At 36.9% G+C, this 24598-nt stretch overlaps 2 protein-coding genes, 1 long non-coding RNA gene and 1 pseudogene across 7 annotated transcripts in view; 3 read left to right on the top strand and 1 right to left on the bottom strand.

Annotated features, from left to right (window-relative positions):
• Window positions 1-2481, top strand: part of SANBR (SANT and BTB domain regulator of CSR) — a 57611-nt gene extending 55130 nt beyond the window's left edge. For all 5 annotated transcript variants that reach the window (XM_077915516.1, XM_077915515.1, XM_077915518.1 and 2 more), the window contains one exon: window positions 628-2481. In XM_077915516.1, coding sequence (XP_077771642.1) covers window positions 628-664 — 37 coding nt within the window. In that variant the 3' untranslated portion in view covers window positions 665-2481. The remainder of the gene's footprint in view (window positions 1-627) is intronic.
• LOC144324224 (uncharacterized) overlaps window positions 2080-24598 on the bottom strand; it is a 34901-nt gene continuing 12382 nt past the window's right edge. The window contains exon 2 of the long non-coding RNA XR_013389741.1: window positions 2080-3067. This is a non-coding gene — a long non-coding RNA (uncharacterized LOC144324224). The remainder of the gene's footprint in view (window positions 3068-24598) is intronic.
• The window catches only part of C11H2orf74 (chromosome 11 C2orf74 homolog), a 32093-nt gene continuing 14975 nt past the window's right edge, over window positions 7481-24598 (top strand). Inside the window, exon 1 of the mRNA XM_077915542.1 lies at window positions 7481-7502. Coding sequence (XP_077771668.1) covers window positions 7498-7502 — 5 coding nt within the window. The 5' untranslated portion in view covers window positions 7481-7497. The remainder of the gene's footprint in view (window positions 7503-24598) is intronic.
• On the top strand, window positions 23751-23850 carry LOC144324468 (U6 spliceosomal RNA; annotated as a pseudogene).

A 24598-nucleotide genomic window follows, 5' to 3' on the forward strand; every position in this document is an offset into this window, starting at 1 on the left:
AATGTAAGCTCTATTGGACCTGTGAATTCGTAGAATTTTATACTGTTTATAGGTAATATATATTTAAAACATTTAAGTCTTCCCTATTCTTTATCTTATTTCTCTTAATAAAATTAACTTACTGGATTGTCTGTCATTTTACATCACAAGTTTTCTTTTAAAGATTAACAGTTATTGAGATTGGATCATTAATACTACATAGCCAAATGCCTTATCAGCAATTGTGAAATCCAGAAAGCTCAGAAATCCAACAAGACTTTTTTATAAATTTGTGGCAACTCAAACCCAAACTAAGCTACTGCAATGCTATTTATAGTTTTTATTTATCTCACTGAATATAAATGTTCGTTTGTTAAACTGAAAAAAAAGCATTAATGTGTGTGATTATACGGTACTGCTCCAATCCATGATATATGATATATGTACCATGTTATCTCCCCTACCCCCAAAAAATCTGAATTCCAAAATATGTCTCACTCCAAGAGTTTTTAAAAATGGATCATGGGGCTACATGAAGTTTCATTAAACTTTGATACTGTCAAAGCAAAGGTGTAACCTAAAGCAGCAGCCAATTCCTACTGTTTAAGAAGCACCTCTGACCTTTCTTTTCTATTTAAAAAAATCTAGGTCTAAAAGCCGTTTTGGTCCAGGGCGTCCTGCATAAAGCACCTTATCTATAACTAAAAAGAGAGAAGACACACCTCTGGATATCTGAAGTTGCTCACTTCTTGAAGATCTTCAGAACAATGACTTCTAAATGTTTCAAGTTCTTTATTATTCTTGCAAATCGCATAAATGATAATGCTGAGGGAAATGTATAGTTAGATCTTCTGAAATCTAATTGTAAATATGAAACTTCTTAAATCTGATTTTCCTTTAACGTGTTGCTAGGCTATGTAGAAAATTAGTACTTACAAATCTGCATAGTTAAGACTCCTCTTATTTGTTACCCTTTATTTATTTGAAAGAGAAGAGGCCTACACTCTCAAGTAGCTAAGACTTTTTAAGACCTTAAATACTTAAGGGAACACAGCTGTGCATGTGCACTGATTATAGTATGTCTTTTGGGCTGTAAATCTTGGGATAGCATTGGAAACTGTAACTTGTGTGACGAAACTCCCATCGATGCTGATTTTAAGTTTGCATGAATATTAAGGAGTGACAGATCTCAAGACTGCGTTAAATAAAGTTTCAAGGTGTGAGGTATTTCCTGTGTTGGGCAGGAGGGTTAATTTTTTCAGCATTATTCCATAGAAAGCACAATGTTAATCCAACTTGTTTTTCTTTCGATTTACCTATCGGTTATCTGAGCAGAAATTACTGATTACGTCTTCTTCTGTGACACTAGTGCCATTCTGAATTTGTTAACATAATTGTTATAGTTTTAGGATAGTAAAGCATTTTGGTTGTATGAAACACCCACTGTGCAGTTCTCAGGGCTCTAAAACTTAACCATATTTCTAAAGCCATTCAAATAGCCCCTCAAACAGTTATAGTTACTTATTACTTTAGCAATGTCTAGAAGGAAACATTCCCAAATACATATGATGGGTGAAAAATGGCATACATTCAATAGAAATCAAACTAAATTCTATTTTATAGATCATGTTTTAATTTTTCTAACCAAGCGGAAAGAGTGCTCAGGGAAAATCTGTTCCAAACCATAAGTATATAAAAAAATTATGTGTTTGGAAATTACTTGTACGTAGGCTTCTGAAAACCTTTAAGATGCACTGTTTCTATTTTCAGTCTTCATTTGTCTTATAATTGGAATTTCTTCAAATTATTTAGGAAATGGACTTTGATAATGTGTAACAGAATGGCAGTTTCTACTGAAACATTGAAGTGTTAAACTCAACACACAGAAATCATTTTGAGTTGTTTTAGTTGATAAATGAAGCTTTAAAAAAAGATAAATGAAGTTTGATGTTATTTAATGTTATGTGTATGGCTTTTCCAAATTTTTTTAACTTCTGTTTGCAAATTTTGTTCCAGTTTAGATATTTTTCAATTGTTTGATATTTTTTAAATAGATTATAAAATTTTTATTTTCAAAAGAAAATGTTTTATAGTACATGATCTGTAAGTTCTGTTAAATACCAGAATCCTGTTTCTTTTACTGTATTCTCTGGCTAAAAGGATTTAGGCTTGTACATGTTGTAGAGTGTGGTAATGGTCACAACTAGAAGAGGACGTATGCTCCTTAGATTTTTAACTGATGATAAAAAGGCAAATTGCTTCTCCCCTAGGAGGACTGTACCAGTGAATTGATTTTTACAAACCAGAATTTCTCAGAATTTGATTTTCTTCAGAATATGCTTTTTATTTTGTTAATGTCTGTAATATATAGCACAGGTACCAAAAACATTTTAAGCAAACTCTTAATAGTATTTCCTTTGCCAAATACTTTGGAAAGGTTTTTACCTTACATTAATTCTGAATTCACATTTCTTTAATTGAAATAAAATGTTAATGACAAAAGTTGTTTGAAAAATTCCTTGATCTGAATCATTCCATCCTCTCAGAAAAAGTCTAGGTGAGCTTTAGAACACAGGTTTTCTTTTCTTCTTTTTTTCTTAAGTATCTTTTTTCTTCTTTTTTTTTTTTTCTTCAGATTTTATTTATTTGAGAGAGACATACAGTGACAGCAATAGCAAGAGAAAGCACCAGTGGGGATGAGAGGGAGAAGCAGGCCTCCTCCTGAGCAGGAGCCCGTCACAGGGCTGGATCCCAGGACCCCGGGATCATGACCTGAGCCACAGGCAGATGCTTAAGCCACTGAGTCACTCAGGTGCCCCAAGCACATGCTTTCGTGAAAAAAATGAGCTCCATCACGAGGTATACTTTATAAATTTTAAGACTTTTTAAATTTTTTTTTAAGATTTATTTATTCATGAGAAACAGAGAGAGAGGCAGAGACACAGGCAGAGGGAGAAGCAGACTCCATGCAGGAAGCCCAATGTGGAACTCGATCCCTGTACTCCAGGATCATGACCTGAGCTGGATGCAGACACTTAACCGCTGAGCCACACAGGCCTCCCTTAAAACTGTTTTAAATGAGGTTATCCTAAAAAAAAAAAAAAAAAAAAAAAAAAAAAAAAAAAAAAAAAAAAAAAAAAAAAATTAATGAGGTTATCCTGATAAAGATTCAGCCAAATACTTCAGGGATAAAATATTGCAGAAAAGATCATCTGGTAGCAGGAGCTTATTCCATACTATTGCATCATGGTGTGTAATTTTACCTCTTCAGAACATTCAGCCAGATACCGTGAGATGCACTAATTGCTTTGGAAGCTGAGACAAAGCCCTGTTCAACTAATCTGCTAAGGGCAAATTTTAATATAAAAACAAAAAATTACCTTTTACATCTAATACCTGGGATTAATTCTTCAGCTATCCTTCAGCTATTCATTGAGCAACAGTTATGAATCTCATGTTTTTGTGCCTCCTAGGTAAAAGGTACTAGGGTACCTAGGCAATTCACTTTAAATAGGCTAGCTCTCCCACTCTCATTTAAAGCTAATCTGGAGATCCCTGGGTGGCGCAGCGGTTTGGCGCCTGCCTTTGGCCCAGGGCGTGATCCTGGAGACCCGGGATCGAATCCCACATCGGGCTCCCGGTGCATGGAGCCTGCTTCTCCCTCTGCCTGTGTCTCTGCGCCTCTCTCTCTCTCTCTGACTATCATAAATAAATAAAAATTTAAAAAAAAATCTAATCTGTTGGGACACCTGGGTGGCTCAGCAGTTGAGTGTCTGCCTTCAGCTCAGGGTGTGATCCTGGATTCCCAGGATTGGGTCCCACATTGGGCTCCCTGCAGGGAGCTTGCTTCTCCCTCTGCCTATGTCTCTGCCCCTCTCTCTCTCTCTGTGTCTCTCATGAATAAATAAATAAAATCTTTAAAAAATATATAAAAAAAATAAACCTAATCTATTGGGGAAGATGATGTGATCATATTCCCACCCTTATGGGATTGTTAGAGGATTAAATGACTTAATAGATCTGAAACAATTAGGAAAGTACTTTCTGGCTAATAGTAAGCCTTCCATAAAGGTTAACTATTATTATTGTTGCATTGCTATTTTAGTATTTGGACATAGCCTCAAATTCTTTAGGATGAGAGTTTTATATCCCTCTTATAATTTGAATTGCTAAGAATGATGTGTGTGAGTGTGAGGGTGTATTTAGTGCAAGAAAGAAAAGAGGCACCTAATACTTTCGTGGTTGTTATGACATCAAGTGTTACTTAAATATATTAAAGTTCTTGGCATTATTTAGACAAAGTTAACAGCATTTGAGGGAAGAGGTAGGTAGGAAAACTACTTCCTGATATTGGTAGTGACCTGTACTGTTTTCAGAGGTTGACTGAAGGAGAGAAAGTATGAGCTGCAGATGGTCTTAGAGCAGTCCTCCTTCCAAGATCTATCTTTTCTTGAGAAAATATAGCTAGTTTGGCTAACAAGGCCATTTCTTATCAAACTGTATAGAGGAATAGTTGCTATTTGTTGAATATATATTAAGGATGGTGCTAGCTCTCGTTTATGTCTTTTAGCCTTTAGCCTCACAGGTAAACACCCAAATCAGGTATTATTCCATTTTATAGGTGGGGAAGAAAGTTCAGAGAGATGAAGTAACCCCACAGACTGGAATCTGGGCCTGTCAGCACATTACGACACCCTCTTGAAACAGTAATTACCTTGGATTGCCTAAAACACTCCTGGAATGCCTCCTGCCTCACTGGCAACTCCTTCAGGCTGAAAACAGCTCACTGCCTATAGTTCCATTCATATTTATCCAACTGCCTACTTGCATTTGTATTTGGAATACCAGTTGGTGTCTCCAACTTAACATATCAAAACGGGACTTGTGACATATATCCTCAACACCATTTCCCAACTCCCTGCTTGTTCAAGCCCAATCTTGTTCAATAAATGGCACTACCACCCACCCCAGTGCACAAACCAGATATTCAGCAATTATTCCTTAATTCTCCCTCCTTCACTCCCTACATCCAGTTTGACAGGAAGTCACATACATACCCTATGTCTGTTTGCTTCTCTCCATCTCCATTATCAAGTCATTAACATATTTTACATGAAGTGCCACAGTAGCCCCCTAAGTAATTCTCTGGCTTCCATTCTAACCTGTTATTCACAAAGCAACTATAGTGATTTTGAAATGTGGATTAGATTGCATCACTCCCTGCCCAACACTCCAGCAGTACACCCGATCAAGCCTAGATTAAAATACAACCTCCATCGCTCAGGTTTACAAAGTCTTACATGGCCTAGCCCCTAGGTGCCTCCCGACCTCTTTTAACCTCCTGCTTGCTACATTCCTGTCACATTGTCTACCTGTCCTCCAAAAAATAAGCTCATTCTCACCTTTCAGTGCCTTCATGTTTGCTGTTCCGACTATCTAGAAGGCTCTTATATTTGAGGTGTTGGCTTACATGTCATTTCCTCACGGGAGACATTGTGCCCAATCTAAAGTAGTTACTGAAGTCACTCTCATCACATCATCATAGCTTATTTCTGAACATATCTGACATTATTACTTGATATTTTGGTGATTTTTTGTTTATTTGCAATTTGCCATGCCAGGAAATGGAATTAAATGCATCCAAATTGGAAGTAAAACTTCATCTATTCACAAAAGAAATTACCTTGTATGTAGAAAATCCTAAGAAATCCACTAAAAAAACCCAATAGAACATACGATTGAATTCAGCCAGATTTTAGGATATAAAATCAATATCAATATACAAAAATAGATTCATTTCTATACCCTGGCAGTGAAAAACCTGAAAAATAAATTAAACAATTCCCTTTCCAGTAGCAAAAAAAGGAATAAATTTGTAAACTTTTTTAATTTTAAAGGAAAAATATATGCTGTAAACTATAAAATATCATTGAAAGAAATTAAGAGCTAAATAAATGTAAAGACATCTATGTCCATGGATCAGAAGACTTAATATTGTTAAGATGTTAATAATTGATCTACAGATTTACCACAATTCCTATCAGGATCTCAGTTGGCTTTTTTGTAGAAGTTGATAGGCTAATTTCTTTCCATTCATTTCCACTTTCCATTCATGTGGAAACTCAAGAGACCCAGAACAGCCAAAACAATTTTGAAAAAGAACCAAAAGATCCACATTTTCTGTTATTAAACCTTACTACAAAGCTATGGTAATCAAGACATTGTAATACCATCATAAGGAGAGACAGAACAACAGAACAAAACTGAGAGTCAAGAAATAAACTCACGTGTCTGTGGCAAATTAATTTCAACAGCAGTGCCAAGACCATTCAATTGGGAAGGAATAGTCTTTTCTACAAATGATGCTGGGACAAGCGGATAGCCTCATGTAAAAGAATCAAGTTGGATCCTTACCTCCTACTAAGTACAAAAAGTTGACTCAAAATGGATCAAAAATCTAGATGTAAGAACCAAAACTATAAAACTTGTAAGAAAACACACAAGCAAATCTTCATAACCTTGGATTTGGCAATGGATACTTTTTTTTTTTTTTTAAATCTTGCTAATTGCTTATTTTTTTTTTAAGATTTTATTTATTTATTCATAGAAACACAGAGAGAGAATGAGAGGCAGAGACACAGGCAGAGGTTGAAGCAGGCTCCATGAAGGGAACCCGACGTGGGACTTGATCCAGGGTTTCCAGTATCACGCCCTGGGCTGCAGGCGGTGCTAAACCGCTGCGCCACCGGGGCTGCCCGGCAATGGATACTTAGATAAGACACTAAAAGCACAAACAACAAAAGAAAAAATAGACAAATTGCATTTACTCAAAATTAAAAACATTTGTGCTTGAATGGATACAATCAAGAAAGTAAAAAGCCCATAGAATGGGAGAAAATATTTATGAATCATATGTCTGATAAGGGACTTATATCCAGAATATACAAAGAACATTTACAACTCAACATTAAAAAGACAACCAGTTTTTAAAATGATAAAAGATTTGAATAGACGTTTCTCCAAAGAAGATAAATAGTCAATAGCACTTGAAAAGATGCTCAACATCATTAGCCCTCAGGGCATTGCAAATCAAATCAAAACCACAATGGGATTCTACTTGACACTCAGTAGAATGGCTATACCCAAAAAGGAGCCAAGTAACATGTTGCAGAAAATGTGGTGAAATTGGTATGCTCATAGACTGCTGATGAGAATTCAAAATGGTGTAGCCACTTTGGAAAACAGTCTGGCAGTTCCTCAAAAAACCAAAACAAAAACCTCAAAATGAACAAAACCAAAAAACACAGTATGATTTATCCTTCAACTTATCCTAATTAGGTATATCATTTTCTACGTAATCTCTTCTTGTGCGTCTGCATATAGCCATGCACAGGACAATCTATTTTCCGCTTTTTCTACAGATGGAAAAACTGAGACCCAGAGATGGCAACTTGTCTAAGGGCAACAGAAAAGAATGATCTGAACAGGGTGCTCTTGATGACAGTATTGCTGTGTTAAATGAGGTAATATATACAGGTAAAGCACGCAGAATGAGGCCTAACATATAGTAAGTGCTTGAAAGATGCCAGGCATTATTATTAGGTCACATGAAGGACTTTTATTTATTTATTTTTTAAGATTTTATTTATTCATGAGAGACGCAGAGGCAGAGCCATAGAGGAAGAAGCAGGCTCCCCACAGGGAGCCTAACGGAAGACTCGATCCCAGGACCCTGGGATCATGACCTGAGCCAAAGGTAGATGCTCAACCACTGAGCCACCCAGGTGCCCCATGACTTTTAGAAATAAGCACATTGTACTTGCTTTTTTGACCTTGGTTCATGTTTTTCCCCAACCTAGATTGCTCTTTTGTGTTTTGCTTCCCACGGGAACTTTTCCCTTGTTTCAAGTCCCTGCTCAGAATTCACCTCCTCCGTGACCCTGCCAAACTCTCTTTTCTAAATTGTATTGCACTCCCAACATTGCCACAGTTTAGCAGTCAGATGTTCTCACTGCCTTTTTTTGTTGGTCTTGACTCCACAACCAACTCTTATGCTCTGTTAATAAGTTATTTTTTATATGTATACATATATACATATATCTACATGTATATATATATATATATATATATATATATATATAAAATATTTGAAACAAACATGGCAGTGTTCACGTTTTTTAACTTTTTCCCACCAGTATAAACAATTTCTGTTTTATTTGTTCCCTTTGATGTAGGTGCCCAGTGTCTCAAGCACCGTTCTTACATTTTAAAATGCCAGAGTAAGCATGGATCCTCATTTTTTTCTTATGATTCTAATCAACATATTGTTGTAGGATGAGCCCAAACAACCTCAGTATTATAAATTTCCATCTATTCTTTTTTAAAATTTATTTTATTTTTTTTAAGATTTTATTTATTTAAAAAAAAGATTTTATTTATTTATCCATGAGAGACACAGAGAGAGAGGCAGAGACACAGGCAGAGGGAGAAGCAGGCTCCCTGCAGGGAGCCCAATGTGGGACTCCATCCTGGGTCTCCAGGATCAGGCCCTGGGCTGAAGGCAGCGCTAAACCACTGGGCCACCCGGCTGCCCTATTCTTTTTTTTTTTAATTCCAGTATTGTTGTTAATATATAATCTTGTTTTTGTTGTGTTTTGTATTTTAGCTGTTCTGACAGGTATGAGGTAATATCTCATTGTGGTTTTGATTTGCACTTCCCTGATGGTGAGTGATGTTGAACATTGTTTCATGTGTCTCTTGGCCATGTGTATGTCTCCTTTGGGGAAATGTCTGTTCATGTCTTTTGCCCATTTTCAAAAGAATTAATTTTTTTGGTGTTGAGTTGTATATGTTCTTTATATATTTTGGATACTATGCCTCTGTCAGATATATCATTTCCAAATATCTTCTTCCATTCAGTAGGTTGTCTTTGTGTTTCATTGATTGTTTACTTTGCTATGCAGAAGCTTTTTGTTTTGATATGGTCCCAGTAGTTTGTTTTTGCTTTTGTTTCCCTTGCCTCAGGAGATCTGTCTGGAAAGATGTTATAAGAGCCCATGGCAGAGAAATTACTACCTGTGCTCTTTTCTAGGATTTTTATGGTTTTGGTTCTCACAATTAGATCCTTACTCCACTTTGAGTTAATTTTTGTGTGTGGTGTAAGAAAGTGCTCCAGTTTCATTCTGTTGCATATAGCTGTCCAGTTTTCCCAACACCATTTGTTGAAGAGACTGGCTTTTTCCCCATCGTATATTCTTGCCTCCTTTGTCAAAGTTTAATTGGCCATATGATTGTGAGTTTATTTTTGGGCTTTCTATTCTGTTCCATTGATCTATGGTCTGTTGTTGTACCAGTACCATACTGTTTTGATTACTACAGCTTTGTAATATAACTTGAAGTCTGAAATTATGATACCTCCAGATTTGTGTGGTTTTTTTTTTTTTTTCTTTTTTCAAGATTGCTTTGGCTATTTGAGGTCTCTGTGGTTCCATACAAACTTTAGGATTGTTTGTTCCACCTCTAAGAAAAATGCTGTTGGTACTTTGATAAAGATTGCCTTAATTCTATAGATTGCTTTAGGTACTACAGACATTTTAACAATATTTGTTTTTCCAATGCATGAGTATGGAATATCTGTGTTATCTTCAACTTCTTTCATCAATATAACTATAAAACTATAAACTTCTTTTATAGTTTTCTGAGTACAGGTCTTTCACCTCTTTGTTAAGTTTATTCTTAGATATTTTATTATTTTTGGTGCAATTGTAAATGGGACTGTTTTCTTAATTCCACTTTCTGCTATGTCATTATTAGTGTATAGAAATGCAATGAATTTCTCTATGTTGATTTTGTATCCTGGGACCTTCCTGAATTCATGTATAAGTTCTAGTAGTTTTTTGTTAGAGTCTTTAGTGTTTTCTATGTATAGTATCCTGTCATCTGCAAATAGTAAAGTTTTACTTCTTCCTTACCAATTTGGATGCCTTTAATTTATTTTTTTGTTGTTTGATTGTAGTGGTGAGGACTTCCAATACTGCATTGAATAAGTGGTGAGAGTAGACATCCTTGTCTTTTTCCTGACCTTAGGGGAAAGCCCTTAGTTGTCTCCCATTGAGTATGATGTTAGCTATGGGTTTCTCATATAAGGCTTTTATTATGTTGAGGTATATTCCCTCTAAACCTAGTTTGTTGAGGGACTTCATCATGAACGGATGTTGTACTTTGTCAAATCCTTTTTCTGCATCTATCAAAATGATCAAATGGTTTTTATCCTTCCTCTTATTGATCTGATGTATCGCAATGATTGATTTGCAATCGGGGAATTCCAGGTGATCGTGATGAATGATTTTTTTTAATGTATTGTTGGATTCGGCTTGCTAATATTTTGTTGAGGGTTTTTGCATCTATATTCACCAGAGATATTACCCTATAGTTCTCTTTATCTTTAGAGTCTTTATCTGGTTTTGGTATCAGAGTAATGCTGGTCTAATAAAATAAAATTGGAAAATTTCCTTCCTTTTCTATTTTTTGGAATAGTTTGAGAAGAATAAATATTAACTCTTCTTTAAATGTTTGGTAGAGGGATGCCTGGGTGGCCCAGGAGTTGAGCGCCTGCCTTCGGCCCAGGGCATGATCCTAGACCAAATCCCACAGCAGGCTCCCTGCATGGAGCCTGCTTCTCTGCCTATGTCTCTGCCTCTCTCTGTGTGTCTCTCATGAATAAATAAATAAAATCTTTTTTAAAAAATAAAAAAAGGGCAGCCTCAGTGGCACAGCAGTTTAGCCGCCTGCAGCCCAGGGTGTGATCCTGGAGACCCAGGATCAAGTCCCACCTTGGGCTCCCTGCATGGAGCCTGCTTCTCCCTCTGCCTGTGTCTCTGCCTCCCTCTCTCTCTCTGTCTCTGTGAATGAATGAATAAAATCTTTAAAATAAATAAATAAAAATTTTTTAAAAAAAGTGTTTGGTAGAATTCACTTGTGAAGCCATCTGGTCTTGGACTTTAGTTTGTTAGGAGTTGTTTTGTTTTGTTTTGTTTTTTAAGATTTTATTTATTCATTTGAGACAGAGAGAGAGCATGAGTGGGGGGAGAGGCAGAGGGAAAAGAAGAAGCAGACTTCCCGCTGAGTGGGGAGCCCATCATGGGGCCCAGTCCCAGGACCTGGAGATCATGACCTGCACTGAAGGCAGATGCTTAACCATCTGAGCCACCTAGGTGTCCCTATTAGGAGGTTTTCAGTCACTGATTCAATTTCATTGCTGGTAATCATTTTATTCAAATTTGTTTCTTCCTGTTTTCAGTTTTGGTAGGTTCTATGTTTGTAGGTTGTCCAATTTGTTGGCATATTATTTTTTATAATATTCTCTTGTAATCCTTTCTTTTTCCATGGTGTAGGTTATTTCCCCTTTCATCTCTGATTTTGTTTGAGTCCTCTGTACTTTCTCTCTCTCTCTTCTTATGAGTCTGGCTAGAGTTTATCAGTTTTGTTGGTTTTTTTAAAGATTTATTAGTTTATTCATGAGAGACACACACACACAGAGGCAGAGACACAGGCAGAGGGTGAAGCAGGCTCCTCACAGGCTGCCCAATGCGGGACTCCATCCCGGATCCGGGCATCACTCCCTGAGCTAAAAGCAGAGGCTCAACCACTGAGCCACACAGATGTCCCAATTTTGTTGATCTTTTTAAAGATCCAGCTCCTGGTTTCTGTTCTAATCTTTATTATTATCTTCCTTCTGCTGGTTTGGGGTTTTGTTCATTCTTCTTTTTCTAGCTTTAGGTGTAAGGTTGGGTTGTTTACTTAAGATTTTTCTTGCTTTTGAGGTAGGTCTGTATTGCTATCAACTTCCCTCTTAGAATTGCATTTGCTGCATCCCAAAGATTTTGGACTATTGTGTCATCATCGTCTTCGTCTTCTACTTCTTCTTCTTCTTCTTCTTCTTCTCCTCCTTCTCCTTCTCCTTCTCCTCCTTCTCCTCTCCTTCTCCTTCTCCTTCTCCTGCCTCTTCTTCTTAGATTTTATTTATTTATTTAAGAGAGAGAGAATGAGCAGGAAGGATGGGCAGTGGGATAAGGAGAATGAGCAGGGAGCCTGATGTGGGGCTTGATTCCAGGACCCAGGGATCATGGCCTGAGCCAAATGCAGATGCTTAACCAACTAAGCCACCCAGGTGCCCCTGGACTATTGTGTTTTCATTTTCATTTCTCTCCATGTAATTTTTGATATATTTTTTTTATTTCCTAGTTGAGCCATTCATTGTTTAGTTGCTGTTATCTAACCTCCATGTATTTTTGCTCTTTCCAGAAATTTTTTCTTGTGGTTGATTTCTAGTTTCATGGTGTGGTAGCCAGAAAAGATGCATGGTATGACTTTGATCTTTTTGAATTTGTTGAGATGTGTTTTGTAGCCTAATATGTGGTCTCTTCTGGAGAATGTTCCATATGAACTTGAAAAGAATGTGTATTATGCTGTTTTAGGATGGAATGTTCTAGCTATACCTGTTAAGTCCATCTAGTCCAGTTCAAAGCCACTGTTTCCTTACTGACCTCATTTGGATGATCTATTAATTGAGTTAAGTGGAGTGTTAAATTCCCCTACTATTATTGTATTACTGTCAATTAGTTCATTTATGTTGTTATTAACTGTTTTATTATTTGGGTACTCCTATGTTGGATGCATAAATATTTACAATGATTATATCTTCTTGTTTGATTGTCCTGTTTATTATTATATAGTGTCCTTCTTTGTCCCTTGTTACAGTCTATTTTAAAGTGTATTTTGTCCAGTGTAAGTATTGCTACCCTGGCTTTCTTTTGTATGCATCCATTTGCATGATAGATGTTTCTTCATCCCCTCACTCTCAATCTGCGTGTGTATTTAGGTCTGAAATAAGTCTCTTGTAGGCAGCATACAAATGGGTGTGCTAGTTTGTTTTTTTTTTTTTTATCTATTCTGTCACCTTATGTCTTTTAATTGGAGCATTTAGTCCATTTTCATTCATAATAATTATTAATAGGTATGTATTTGCCCTTTTGTTACTTGTTTTGTGGTTGTTTTTTTGTTTGTTTGTTTGTTTTTTTCTCTGATCCTTCTTCTCCTGCTCTCTTCTCTCACAGTTCACTGGCTCTCTTTAGTGATATACTTGGATTCTTTTCTCTTTATTTTTGGCATATCTATGACTGGTTTTTGATGTGTGACTACCATTAGGTTTGTGCATAACATCTTCTGGATATAGCAGTCTATATTAAGTGGATGGTTGCTTAAGTTTGAACTCATTCTTTACTCCTCTCCACCCCACGTTTTATGTACATGATGTCATACTTTACATCCTTTTATTTTGTAAGTTCCTTGACTGATTTTTATAGACATATTTTTATTGCTTCTGTGCTTCCTACTTTTCTCATCCCTACTTATGGTTTTTCCTTTCCACTCCAACAGTCCCTTTTAATACTTCTTGCAGGGCTGGTTTAGTGGTCATGAACTCCTTTAGCTTTGGTGTGCCTGTGAAACTCTATCTCCTTCTATTCTGAATGATGGCCTTGCTGGATAGAGTTCTTGTGACTTCAGATTTTTTTTTCCTTTCAGCATTTTGAATATATCATGGCACTTCCTTTTGGCTTGCAAAGTTTCTATGGAAAATCCCACTGATAGCCTTATGAGTTTCCCATGTATGCAATTGTCTTTTTTTTTTTTCTTTAAAAACTCTCTTTCTATCACTACTTTTACCATTTTAATAACAATATGGCTTGGTGTGGACCTCCTTGGGTTGATTTTGTTGAGGAATCTCTGTGCTTCCTGGATGTGGATATCTGTTTCCTTCCGCAGATTAGCAAAGTTTTCAGCTATTATTTCTTCAAAGAAATGTTGTGTCCTCTTTTCTCTTTTTCTTCTTAGATCCTTATAATGTGAATGTTATTACACTTGATGGAGTGACTAAGTTCCTCGAGTCTATTCTCATTTTGCAAATTTTTTCCCTCACCTGCTCAGCTTGATTACTTTCCATTATCCTGCCCTCCGGGTCACTTACTTGCTTTTCTGCTTCCACTAGCCTACTATTTACTCCATTTTCATTTATTGTAAATAGCTCTGCCTCCCACATACACCAGGCATTTTTCAAACTACTGCTCCTATGCTATATCTCTATGGGCTGCTTCTTGTGCTGTCTCTTTAAGGGTGGGAACTTGGCTTCCTCTGTTCTGTCATTGCTGAGCACACTGATATTTTAAATTCCAGGTTTATGCCCTACTGGTTGTAAGAACTCAAGAAACTTGGCCCCTCTAGTTTTCAAAGCCAAATGTTGTGGGCATTTGTCTTCCCCAGGTGAAGGTCTGTTTCTCTCCCTTCTTCATGCCCAGGGCACTCTCCTTCCCTCCTGTGACTCATTTAGGTCCCCCCACATCTCCACCCTCACCACCTTCTTGGTGTGGCCTCTTCTCTACCTTTAGTTGTAGAATTTGTTCTGCCAGACTTTGGGTTGCTTTCTGGGTTATTTACACTTATGTGAGTGTTATCCGGTTGTACCCATTAATGAAGTGAGCTTAGGGTCCTCCTACTCTGCCATCTTCCCATCTATTAATTTTTTCAATATTTTATTTATTCATTCATGAAAGACATAGAGAGAGAGGCAGAGACTCAGGCAGAGGGAGGAGGTGGCTCCATGAAGAAAGCCTGATGTGGGACTTGATCCTGGGACTCCAGGATCACACCCTGAGCCAAAGGCAGATGCTTGACCGTTGAGCCATGCAGGTGTCCCCCTATCTATTAATTTTGAATGGCAGGTATAGCTGTTGGTTGTTTTAGACTCTATGCTGGTCTGTGGTTAGTATATTTTCCCAAATAAAAAAAAGCCAACCAGAAGGTATTGATCATGAAAATTATGAGAATTTAAAAGTTAAGAGAGGGGCACCTGGGTGGCACAGTTAATTGGATGTCTAACTCTTTGTTTCAGCTTGGTTCAGGTCATGGTCTCAGGGTCCTGAGAGTGAGCCCCGCATCAGATTCCACGCTCAGCATGGAGTCTGCTTGAGAGTCTCTCTCCCTCACTCTCTGCCCCTACCACTTGTTCACTCTTGCTCTCTCTCTAGTAAATAAAAAAATCCTTAAAAACAAACAAACAAACAAACAAAAAAACAAAACAAAAAAACAAATAAATAAATAAAATAAAAATTAAGAGAAAACTTGAACAAGAGATGTAGGCAACTGTCAAAATTATTTTACATCAGGAACAAACAGGAGTTCTTGGTGGGATCTCCAAAGTGCATTTATTTATATATTCTAAAGTGTATTCATTCTTCTAACCATAAGTAGGCATATAGTCATGGAAGAAGTAGACTTTTTTCCCAATAAGTAATAAGTAGTGGAACTGAATATTTGTTAAATGACATCTAGCTTTGTCTGTTGGATCAATGTTAAAGACTTTCTAACAGTGGTTCTGGAGCAGGTAGGCCTAGAGTCACCATAGCAGACTGTCAGATGGTTTGAAAACCATACTATATGACACGATATCTATCTATCTATCTATCTATCTATCTATCTATCTATCTATCTATCTATCTAACTTTATTTATTTTTTTAATATTTCATATTTAAGTTATCTCTATACCCAATGTGGGGCTCAAACTTACAACCCCAAAATCAAGAGTCTCATGTTCCACTCACTGAGCCAGCCAGGAGCCCTAAGATGAAAATGACTAACACTGTAAATCTCAGCCACAAATGTGTTTGGAAGCATTAAAAAAAAATCAGGAAAGTATAGATTCTGACACCAGAGCACTGCCATAAGGTGGCACTAAAAGTACAAGGAAACCATAGCTTAAATTAAATTGCACATTAAACTTTATACTTTGCCTCCTTACCAAGTGTTCATGTGTATATTGTTTGTAGAAGGAAACAGAATATTGGAAAAATAACTAACAAGGGAAATTATAGGTAAAGTACATAAGGAATCCTAGAAGGCAAATGAGAGAAAGGAAGAAAAACAGAAAAAGAACAAGGAATATTACTTTTCAGATAAAGCTTAAAGTTGATGCCCTTCTTCAGTGCCAAAATTGCCTAATCTCATAGGTATGCTCTTGTATATTTATTCTGCAGGTTCTACAAGCATTTAGAAGTCTACAATAATTCTAAAAAATTGAGAGGGGGAAAATGTTTAAGTAATATGAACAAGATCTTAATTCTTGGTGTTGAGTAAAGTTTAGAAAGTTTGGTCAAGGGGATCCCTGGGTGGCTTAGTGGTTTGGCGCCTGCCTTTGGCCCAGGACGCGATCCTGGAGTCCCAGGATCGAGTTCCACATCGGGCTCCCCGGTGCATGGAGCCTGCTTCTCCCTCTGCCTGTGTCCCTGACTCTCTCTCTCTCTCTCTCTCTCTCTCTCTCTCTCTGTCTATCATGAATAAATAAATAAATAAATCTTTTTTTAAAAAAAAGAAAGCTTGGTCAAGTTGACAACATGCATACTCTTCAACTCATGTGTGCACAAGGATAATGATCAAAAGTTTTAATAGCAAAAAGAAAGTTTTAATTGCAGCATTATTTTAAAAGAAAAACTGAAAATAACCTTAGTGTCCACTAACATTTCTAAACTTTTCTCCACAGTTGCTATGCCAGCGTACATTCCTACCAGCAGTATAGGAGAGTTCTTGTTCCATTTCCTCACCAAGCATTAAGACTATATCAGTCAGGATAACTAAATCGTGCCACAGTAACCAACAACCACAGAATCTCAGTGGCTTAATTCAAATCTTATTTCTTGCTCATGCTACAAGTACAGTGTGGGTCAGTAGGGAAGCTCTATTCCTTAGAGTCACTCAGGGATATGGGTAGCAGGGCCTCCAACCTGACACAAGCTTCTAGGAGGCAGGGGGAACTAAAGGGCTTACACTCTGGCTGCTGAAGTTTCTGCACAGAAGTGACACACATCAATTCTGCTCACATTTAATTGGCCAAAATAAGCCATCTGTGACCACACCTAACTTCAAAGATCTCCCACTTCTACATTAGGGTCTGAATATTTGTGAATTGTTACCACAATACTGAAAGACTAGTTTTTACAAGCCCAGTGAGAATATGAAATGTTGTCTTGTTATTTTTATTTTTATGCCCCTATTATTACTGAGATTGAGCATACATTCACATTTTTATGGCCATTTTTGTTTCCTTTTTTGAAGATTGCCTGTTATATACTTTGCCCATTTTTCTTTTTTTCCCTCTCTCTCTTCTTTTCTGAGAGACAATGCAAGTGGGATGGGGCAGAGAGAGAGGGAGAGAGAGAATCTCAAGCAGGCTTCACACTCAGCGCAGAGCCCAACACGGGGCTTGATCTCATGACCCTGAGATCATGACCTGAGCCAACATCAAGAGTCTGATGCTTAACCTACTGACCCACCCAGGTGCCACATCCTTTGCCCATTTTTCTATTGAGTTTTTAAAAATTGATGTTGTAGGATTTCTTTATATTCTGAAGGATACAATCCTTTATGCTTATATGCATTATAAGTATCTTATTCCAGACTGTGGCATTTCCATAGAGCTCATAGAGAGCTTCTTCATTCTTTTTAACAATTGTGTCACATCTCATTGAATAGATGTACCATAATTTATTTAACCAGCCCTCTGTTGATACACATTTGGGTAGTTTCCAACCTCGTGTTACAAATAATATGCAGTGAATAGCTATAATGCATGCATCACTTTGCTCACATGCAAGTACATCTGCAGGATAACTTTCTCAAAGTAGAGTCCCTGGGTCAAAAGTTTAATACTTTGCTGTTGTCAAATTATTCTTCAAATGTACATCTAACAGTTTCATCAGTAATGTGTTAAAATACCTGTTTTCATTATAGCCTCACAGAGTATTGTCAAACATTTGAATTTTTGACAATCTAATAGGTGAAAAATGGTATCACAGTATAATTTTAGCTCAGATTTCTTTTCTTTTAGAGGAGTTGAACATCTTTCATATATCTTATTTATTTTGCAGTGACTGCCCACATTTTTTGCCCATTTTTTCATTGTATTGCTAGGGTCTTCTTATCAATTTCAGAGTTCTTTATGTAGTAAGGATAGTAGCTTTTTGCCCAATATGAATTACAAATAATTTACCTATTTATCATTTGTATTTTCACTTGGTATATGGTGTCTTTTGGCCATCAGAGAGTTTTGTGTTAAGCTACTCAAATTTACCAATCTAATCTTTCATGATTTTAAATTTTGAGTCATATTTAGAAAGACTTTATATATTTAAAGCTATAAAAAATGCTCGTGTGTTTTCTCCTACAACTTGCATGATTTTATTTTGCCCATCTAAGACTTAATCCATTTAAAAGTTATCATGGTATAATTTATGAAGTATAGATCTAACTTCGGTTTTCTTTTCAAATGACTACCCAGTTACCCATGGTATCAATAACCACAAGTATTGAGGGGCGCCTACATGGCTCAGTCGGTTAAGCATCTGATTCCTGATCTCAGCTCAGGTCCTGATCTCAGGGTCATGAGTTCAAGCCCAACTTTGGACTCCATGCAGGGTATGAATCTACTTTAAAAAAAATAATAATAAGCACGTGTACTAATAGACATCTTTCCTCCACTAATTTGAGATACTATGTTTATCATTTACTAATTTCTAGTTTAAGGTAATGCTAACTGCAAACCCAAAAATTGTTCAAACACAGAAGTTTACCTTTCATTTGAATAAAATCCAAATAGATGTTTCTTGTTGATAGGTAGCTTCCTTTATTGGTAATTTCAAGACCCACATTCTTATCATCTTCTGGTTCTACCCTCTTCAAAACATCGCTTCTAAGTAGCCAATGCTTATCTATTGCAAGTCCAGAGAAGTGAAAAAGCGGAGGTTTACATGTGAGATATTCTTTTTTGTTGTTGTTAGTTTTATTTATTTTTTAATTTTTTTTAAAGATTTTATTTATTTATTCATGAAAGACCCAGAGACAGGCAGAGACATAGGCAGAGGGAGAAGCAGGCTCCTTGTGGGGAGCCAGATGTGGGATTTGATTCCAGGACCCCAGGGTCACAACCTGAGCCAAAGGCAGATGCTCTACCACTGAACCATCCAGGTACCCTACATGTGAGATATTCTTATGGGACAGGCCTGGTTGTAGAGCACATGACATTTGCTCACATTGAATTGCTTTCACCTCAATCACATGGCCACACCTATTCCTCCATTCGTGGATCCTTTTCATTTCTAATTAATATTCCCTATTGCCTTCTCTCTTTCTTAATAAATTTTGTCAGAGGTTAATATATTTTATTAGGTTTTTCAAAAAAAAAAACAGCTTAAAAAAAATCTCACTGATGATGAGATTTAAAATTATAATTGATTCCCTCCTACCCTCCCAACCCATAGAATTCCAAGCTAGTGAAAGGTTTGGTGAAGACTTAAGTCTTGGGAATACATATTTGCCATCAACTTGCTCTGCTGCCCTCAGAATTGGATTTGGACATATAATAATATCATAAGTAAGGAGCCTTAGCTTGTAATGCAAAAATGGATAACATTCAGAAAAGGACATGTGAATAATATATATACTCTTTGAAGTATTATAGAATCAATAATGAAGCTCATTTTTATAATGAACTTGATATTATAAAAATGTGATTTGGTTCCTGAGCTATTTTTGTATTTTTCTCTCAAATTATTAAAAAAATAAATTGACTGAAAAAGAATTAGAAGAGTCTTCCACAGTCTTAGCTAGAAATGGGCTACAAGTTTTTCTCAAGGTATAGTGCACAGTTGTTCAGAGTAAAGCAGAGAGTGCTTAGCAGACTCTCACTTTGATGCATTTTGTTCATATCTTTAATACTCCTTAAATATATATCAAGAAAAGGACAACTGAAGAGTAGAAATTTATTTTTTTTGAAGAGTAGAAATTTAATTGCATATTTTTGTATCAGTGAAATGTATTTAAAGATTAAGCAGTGACTGCAGGCAGATCTCTGTATGTGCTATGTATATATTGACAGTCTTATCATGTGTTTCACATTTAATGGTATTCTGCTTTTGGAATTTTAGCATATGAGTTTGATACCTCACCCTGGTTCTGAGTTGTCTTATATTAATAATTTCATTTTGGGGCACCTGGGAGGCTCAGTCAGTTAAGCATCCAACCCTTGATTTCAGCTCAAGTCATGATCTTAGGGTCATGAGATGGAACCCCACATCAGGCTCTGCACTGGGAGTGGTGTCTGCTTAGGATTCTCTCTCCCTCTCCATCTGCCTCTCTCTCTCTCTCTCTTTCTCTCTCAAAAACAAACCTCTTGTGTTTTTTTATAATAAAAAACAAAAGTGATGCCAAAGAAACAAAAACAAGATATATCATTGTGAAATTCACACTGCCATAGATAAAGAGAAGATCCTAGAAACCTCCACAAAAGAAAAAGAATCAGGTTAAATTTTAAATTCAAAATATAGGGATGGGGGCATCTGGGTCGATCAGTGGTTGTGTCTGCCTTTGGCTCAGGTTGTCATCCCAGGGTCCTGGGATCAAGTTCCGCATCATGCTCCCGGCAAGGAGCCTGCTTCTCTCCCTGCCTATGTCTCTGCCTCTCTCTGTGTCTCTCAAGAATAAATAAATAAATAAAATCTCTAAAAAAACGGGGGGGGGGGGAGGAAAGAGAAGAAAGAAAGAAAAGAAAGAAAGAAAGAAAGAAAGAAAGAAAGAAAGAAAGAAAGAGGAAAAGAAGGAAAGAGAGAAAGAAAGAAAAGAAAGAAAAAGAAAGGAAAGAAAGAAAGAAAGAAAGAAAGAAAGAAAGAAAGAAAGAAAGAAAGAAAGAAAGAAAGAAATGGCATGAACCTGGCATTCTATAATTGTTAAACTTCAAGTGTGACAGCAGAGTGTAATCAGTCCGTGACTCATAGTTTACCTCCCACACATACTTTCTCAGGAAGTTGTGGATATAATAGACTCATAAAGGAAAAGGAAGGTGTGGTTACCCAAAACACAAGGGCCCCAGAGGAGAGACATGAAGGAGATCTTTCAATTATGCACTGGAACGAGGGATAAGAAAGTACAATCACAGAAAAGTATTTGGAGCTTCAGTGAACAATATTTACGTAATCATAATAATGTAAACATTGGAGTTTTTGTTTTCAATGTTTAGAGTCAATGTACGTGGGAAGTACATTTTCATCTTGTCACTGTTTCCCATTCCCTTCAAACTAGACCGTGGTCTCTACTGGACCACATGGTTGATGATCAGATGGAGGTGTGCATACATCTCAGTGAATGCTGAGCTTGGGAAGCAGGCCAATGACCAGACAAATGAATTATATGTCAGGGAAGCCAGCACTGAGATTTATGTGAATCAAAGGGGTGAGTGGACTGAGTGGAGGTTTTAACTTATTGTAATTAGGTCCAGAAAAATCAAATACCTGAATACCTGAATGTTGTGAAGCAAGTTCATAAAATTATAATATATAGTGTATATTCTTTTAACTTTCCTGTATACTTGAAAATAGAGATATTTAAAGAAATATTTAAAGATTATTCAACTCTATTAAGAAGCATAATAGCAGATAATTTTGGTTGCTTACCCAGCAGCCATTCCCTAACTTCTTTGCTAATTTTGTTTAGGTATTAAGTAGTCCAACGTTTTTAAGGAAAGCTGGCCCTTCACTAGTCCTAGAAGATGAGTTTTGTAGAGTCTAAACTAATGGTGATTTATCTTCCTTACCAGTGGTTTATTTACGAATGGGCACACGATTATGGATAATGAGAAGTGAGAAAATATCTGTTGTAGAGGTTCTGGGAAATTTTTCTCTGATGTTTGAAAACAGGCATGGAGGTGCCTGGCCGGCTCAGTCAGTAGAGCATGTGACTCTTGATCTCAGGGTCATGAGTTCAAGCCCCGCTGAGAGTTTACTTAACAAGTAAACAAATGAATAAAATAAAAATAGGCATGAATAAGAGATATACTCTTCTTTTCCTTGAAGCTATCGGATACTTTAATCTCAGAACATTATGCTTGGAGCTGCTGAAACCATATTGCAATTGTGAGGAGAACCAAGAGAGAAGGACAAAGCTGCTACAGTGAGAAATGAGAGAGGGAAACAAACTAATGAAAGTCTTGGGCTGGTGGGGTGCGTTGGTGGCTCAGTCCATTAAGCATCTTGCCTTCTGCTCAGTTCATGATCTCCATAGTTATTTTCATCTTTGTAATTAATAAATATTTTATGTGGAAATACTTTGAAACTATACAAATATCTCATTCTCATCTGATTTTTATCTACTGGTATTAGAATCCATTGATGATTCATTCTTTCTTGAATTAATTATTACCATGATAATTGCCAAATGGGTTTTTTCTTCCTAATTCTGTTCTACTGTAAGAAAAAGCTGTCTCTTCTCCCCGTACTTTATTCACTTGTTCATATCATAAATTCTATTTAATTAAATGGGTTATAATGTGTAATTATTATTATGATATTATAATTATCTCAGATTTGGCCAATGGGAACCCCTTCAACCAGATCCTATGTCTTCTTGACAGGGCCTCATTGTTTTTTGTTTTGTTTTGTTTGTTTTTGAGGACTTCCATACTTCCTGGCACAGGATGTTCTAAGCTTAACTTGTATTTACCCTGTTCCCCTCTGGAATTAGCTATTTATTCAAGGAACATTGGTTCCTTTTAATGAAGAAAGGTATTTAAAAACCAATATCATAGTCTAGATGTGTTCATTTGTACCTTGATGTTTCTGCTTCCAGGCTCACTCTGTAGACAGAGCTAGGAAGTGTAAGTATGTATCTTAACTTCTATATCTGTATCACTATCTACCTATATTGTAAACTATTAATTCATATTGGTAATTCCAAATCCAATTTAATACTACAAGATTCATTCTAATTTTCTCCTTTTTTGTTTTTATATCTCCCTTCCCAGTCAGTGATAAATCTGGCTACCATCTCCTTTTTTGTTTTTATATCTTCCTTCCCAGTCAGTGATAAATCTGGCTACCATGAAACATATTTACTTATTTCTTAATTCCCTGTATGAGCCAATCCCCTGACCCCACTAGGTGGCCCCTGCCACCCTTACCAATGCTGTCCTTGGTTGCCATGACCTGCTGCCTGCCCTGTTCTGATATCATCTTTACATGGATCACCATTACATACTTACTTGTGAAATCAATTGATTCTGAAAATAGTAACAAGGGATGCTTTTTTTTTTTTTTTTTTTGTCTTTGGCTAATAAACAGACACCATATAAAATTAAGAAATTACTGAAATTTATGTAACTGTTTTTACGAGAGAGTGTGTGTGAGGGAAGCGGGGCTGGGAGGCAGAGGGAGAAAGAAGGGAAATCTTAAACACATGGAGCCTGACACAGGGCTCCATCTCACAACCCTGAGATCATATTCTGAGCCAAAATCAGTGTCAGACACTTAACCGACTGAGCCACCCAGGTTCTCTCCTATTTAACTTTTTAATATATGAATAATATTTTTAAAAATTATCCAGTGTAGGAACATAATTTGCTTTAAAATAGATTTAAAATATTTTTAAAGTATTTATTTATTTATTCATGAGAGATACACAGACAGAGACATAGGCAGAGGGAGAAGCAGGCTCCATGCAGGGAACCTGATGCAGGACTTGATCCTGGGACTCCAGGATCACGCCCTACGCTGAAGGCAGGCGCTAAACCAGCCAGGCGTCCTGATTTAAAATATTTTGAACATGCAATAGAAGTAACAAAAACATCATGCCATACAAAAACAAAAGAACCCAGATACACAAGAGGTCTTTCCATATTGTGCTTGTTCTGGCAGTGCCTACGTGAAAACTGGAATTATACAGAAATTAGCATGACCCTGTGCAAGGTTGACTCACATTAGGATGCATTCCATATTTTTTGTTATGTATGTTTTACCACAATTTTACTTATTTTTTAAGATTTTATTTTTAAGTAATCTCTGTGTGACTTGAACTCATAACCCCATGACCAACAGCTACATGCTCTATTGACTGAGGCAGCCAGGTGTCTTTCAACAAAATAGATTTTTTTTAAAGATTTTATTTATTTATCCATTCATGAGAGACACACACACAGAGGCCAAGACATAGACAGAGGGAGAAGCAGGCTCCCCGCCAGGATTCTGATGTGGGACTCGATCCCAGGACCTCGGGATCATGACCTGAGCAGAAGGCAGATGCACAACCACTGAGCCACCCAGGCATCCCAACAAAATAGATTTTAAAAAATACTGAAAGTATAGAATTCTAAAGATCTGGAAAGGATCTTAAAGAGTCTGTTTGTTTTTTCAGCTGGTGAAATTGAGACATAGGGAGGCTAAAGTCAACCAATTAGTTGGTTGCAAAGTTAGGATATACTCAAATTCCCAAACTTCCAAATGAGTCAGTGTCTTTCTTTTTTTTTTTTTTAAGATTTTATTTTTTGATTCCTGAGAGACCCGCAGAGAAAGGCAGAGATATAGGCAGAGGGAGAAGCAGGCTTCCTGTGGGGAGCCCAATGCGGGACTCAATCCCAGGACCCTGGGATCATGACCTGAGCCAAAGGCAGATGCTCAACCACTGAGCCACCCAGGTGCCCTAGATCAGTGTCTTTCTAAGCCAGTCTCTTCTTTCTTGACAAACTAGGGT

Source organism: Canis aureus, chromosome 11 (assembly GCF_053574225.1).
Source record: "Canis aureus isolate CA01 chromosome 11, VMU_Caureus_v.1.0, whole genome shotgun sequence".
Classification (NCBI taxonomy): Eukaryota; Metazoa; Chordata; class Mammalia; order Carnivora; family Canidae; genus Canis; species Canis aureus.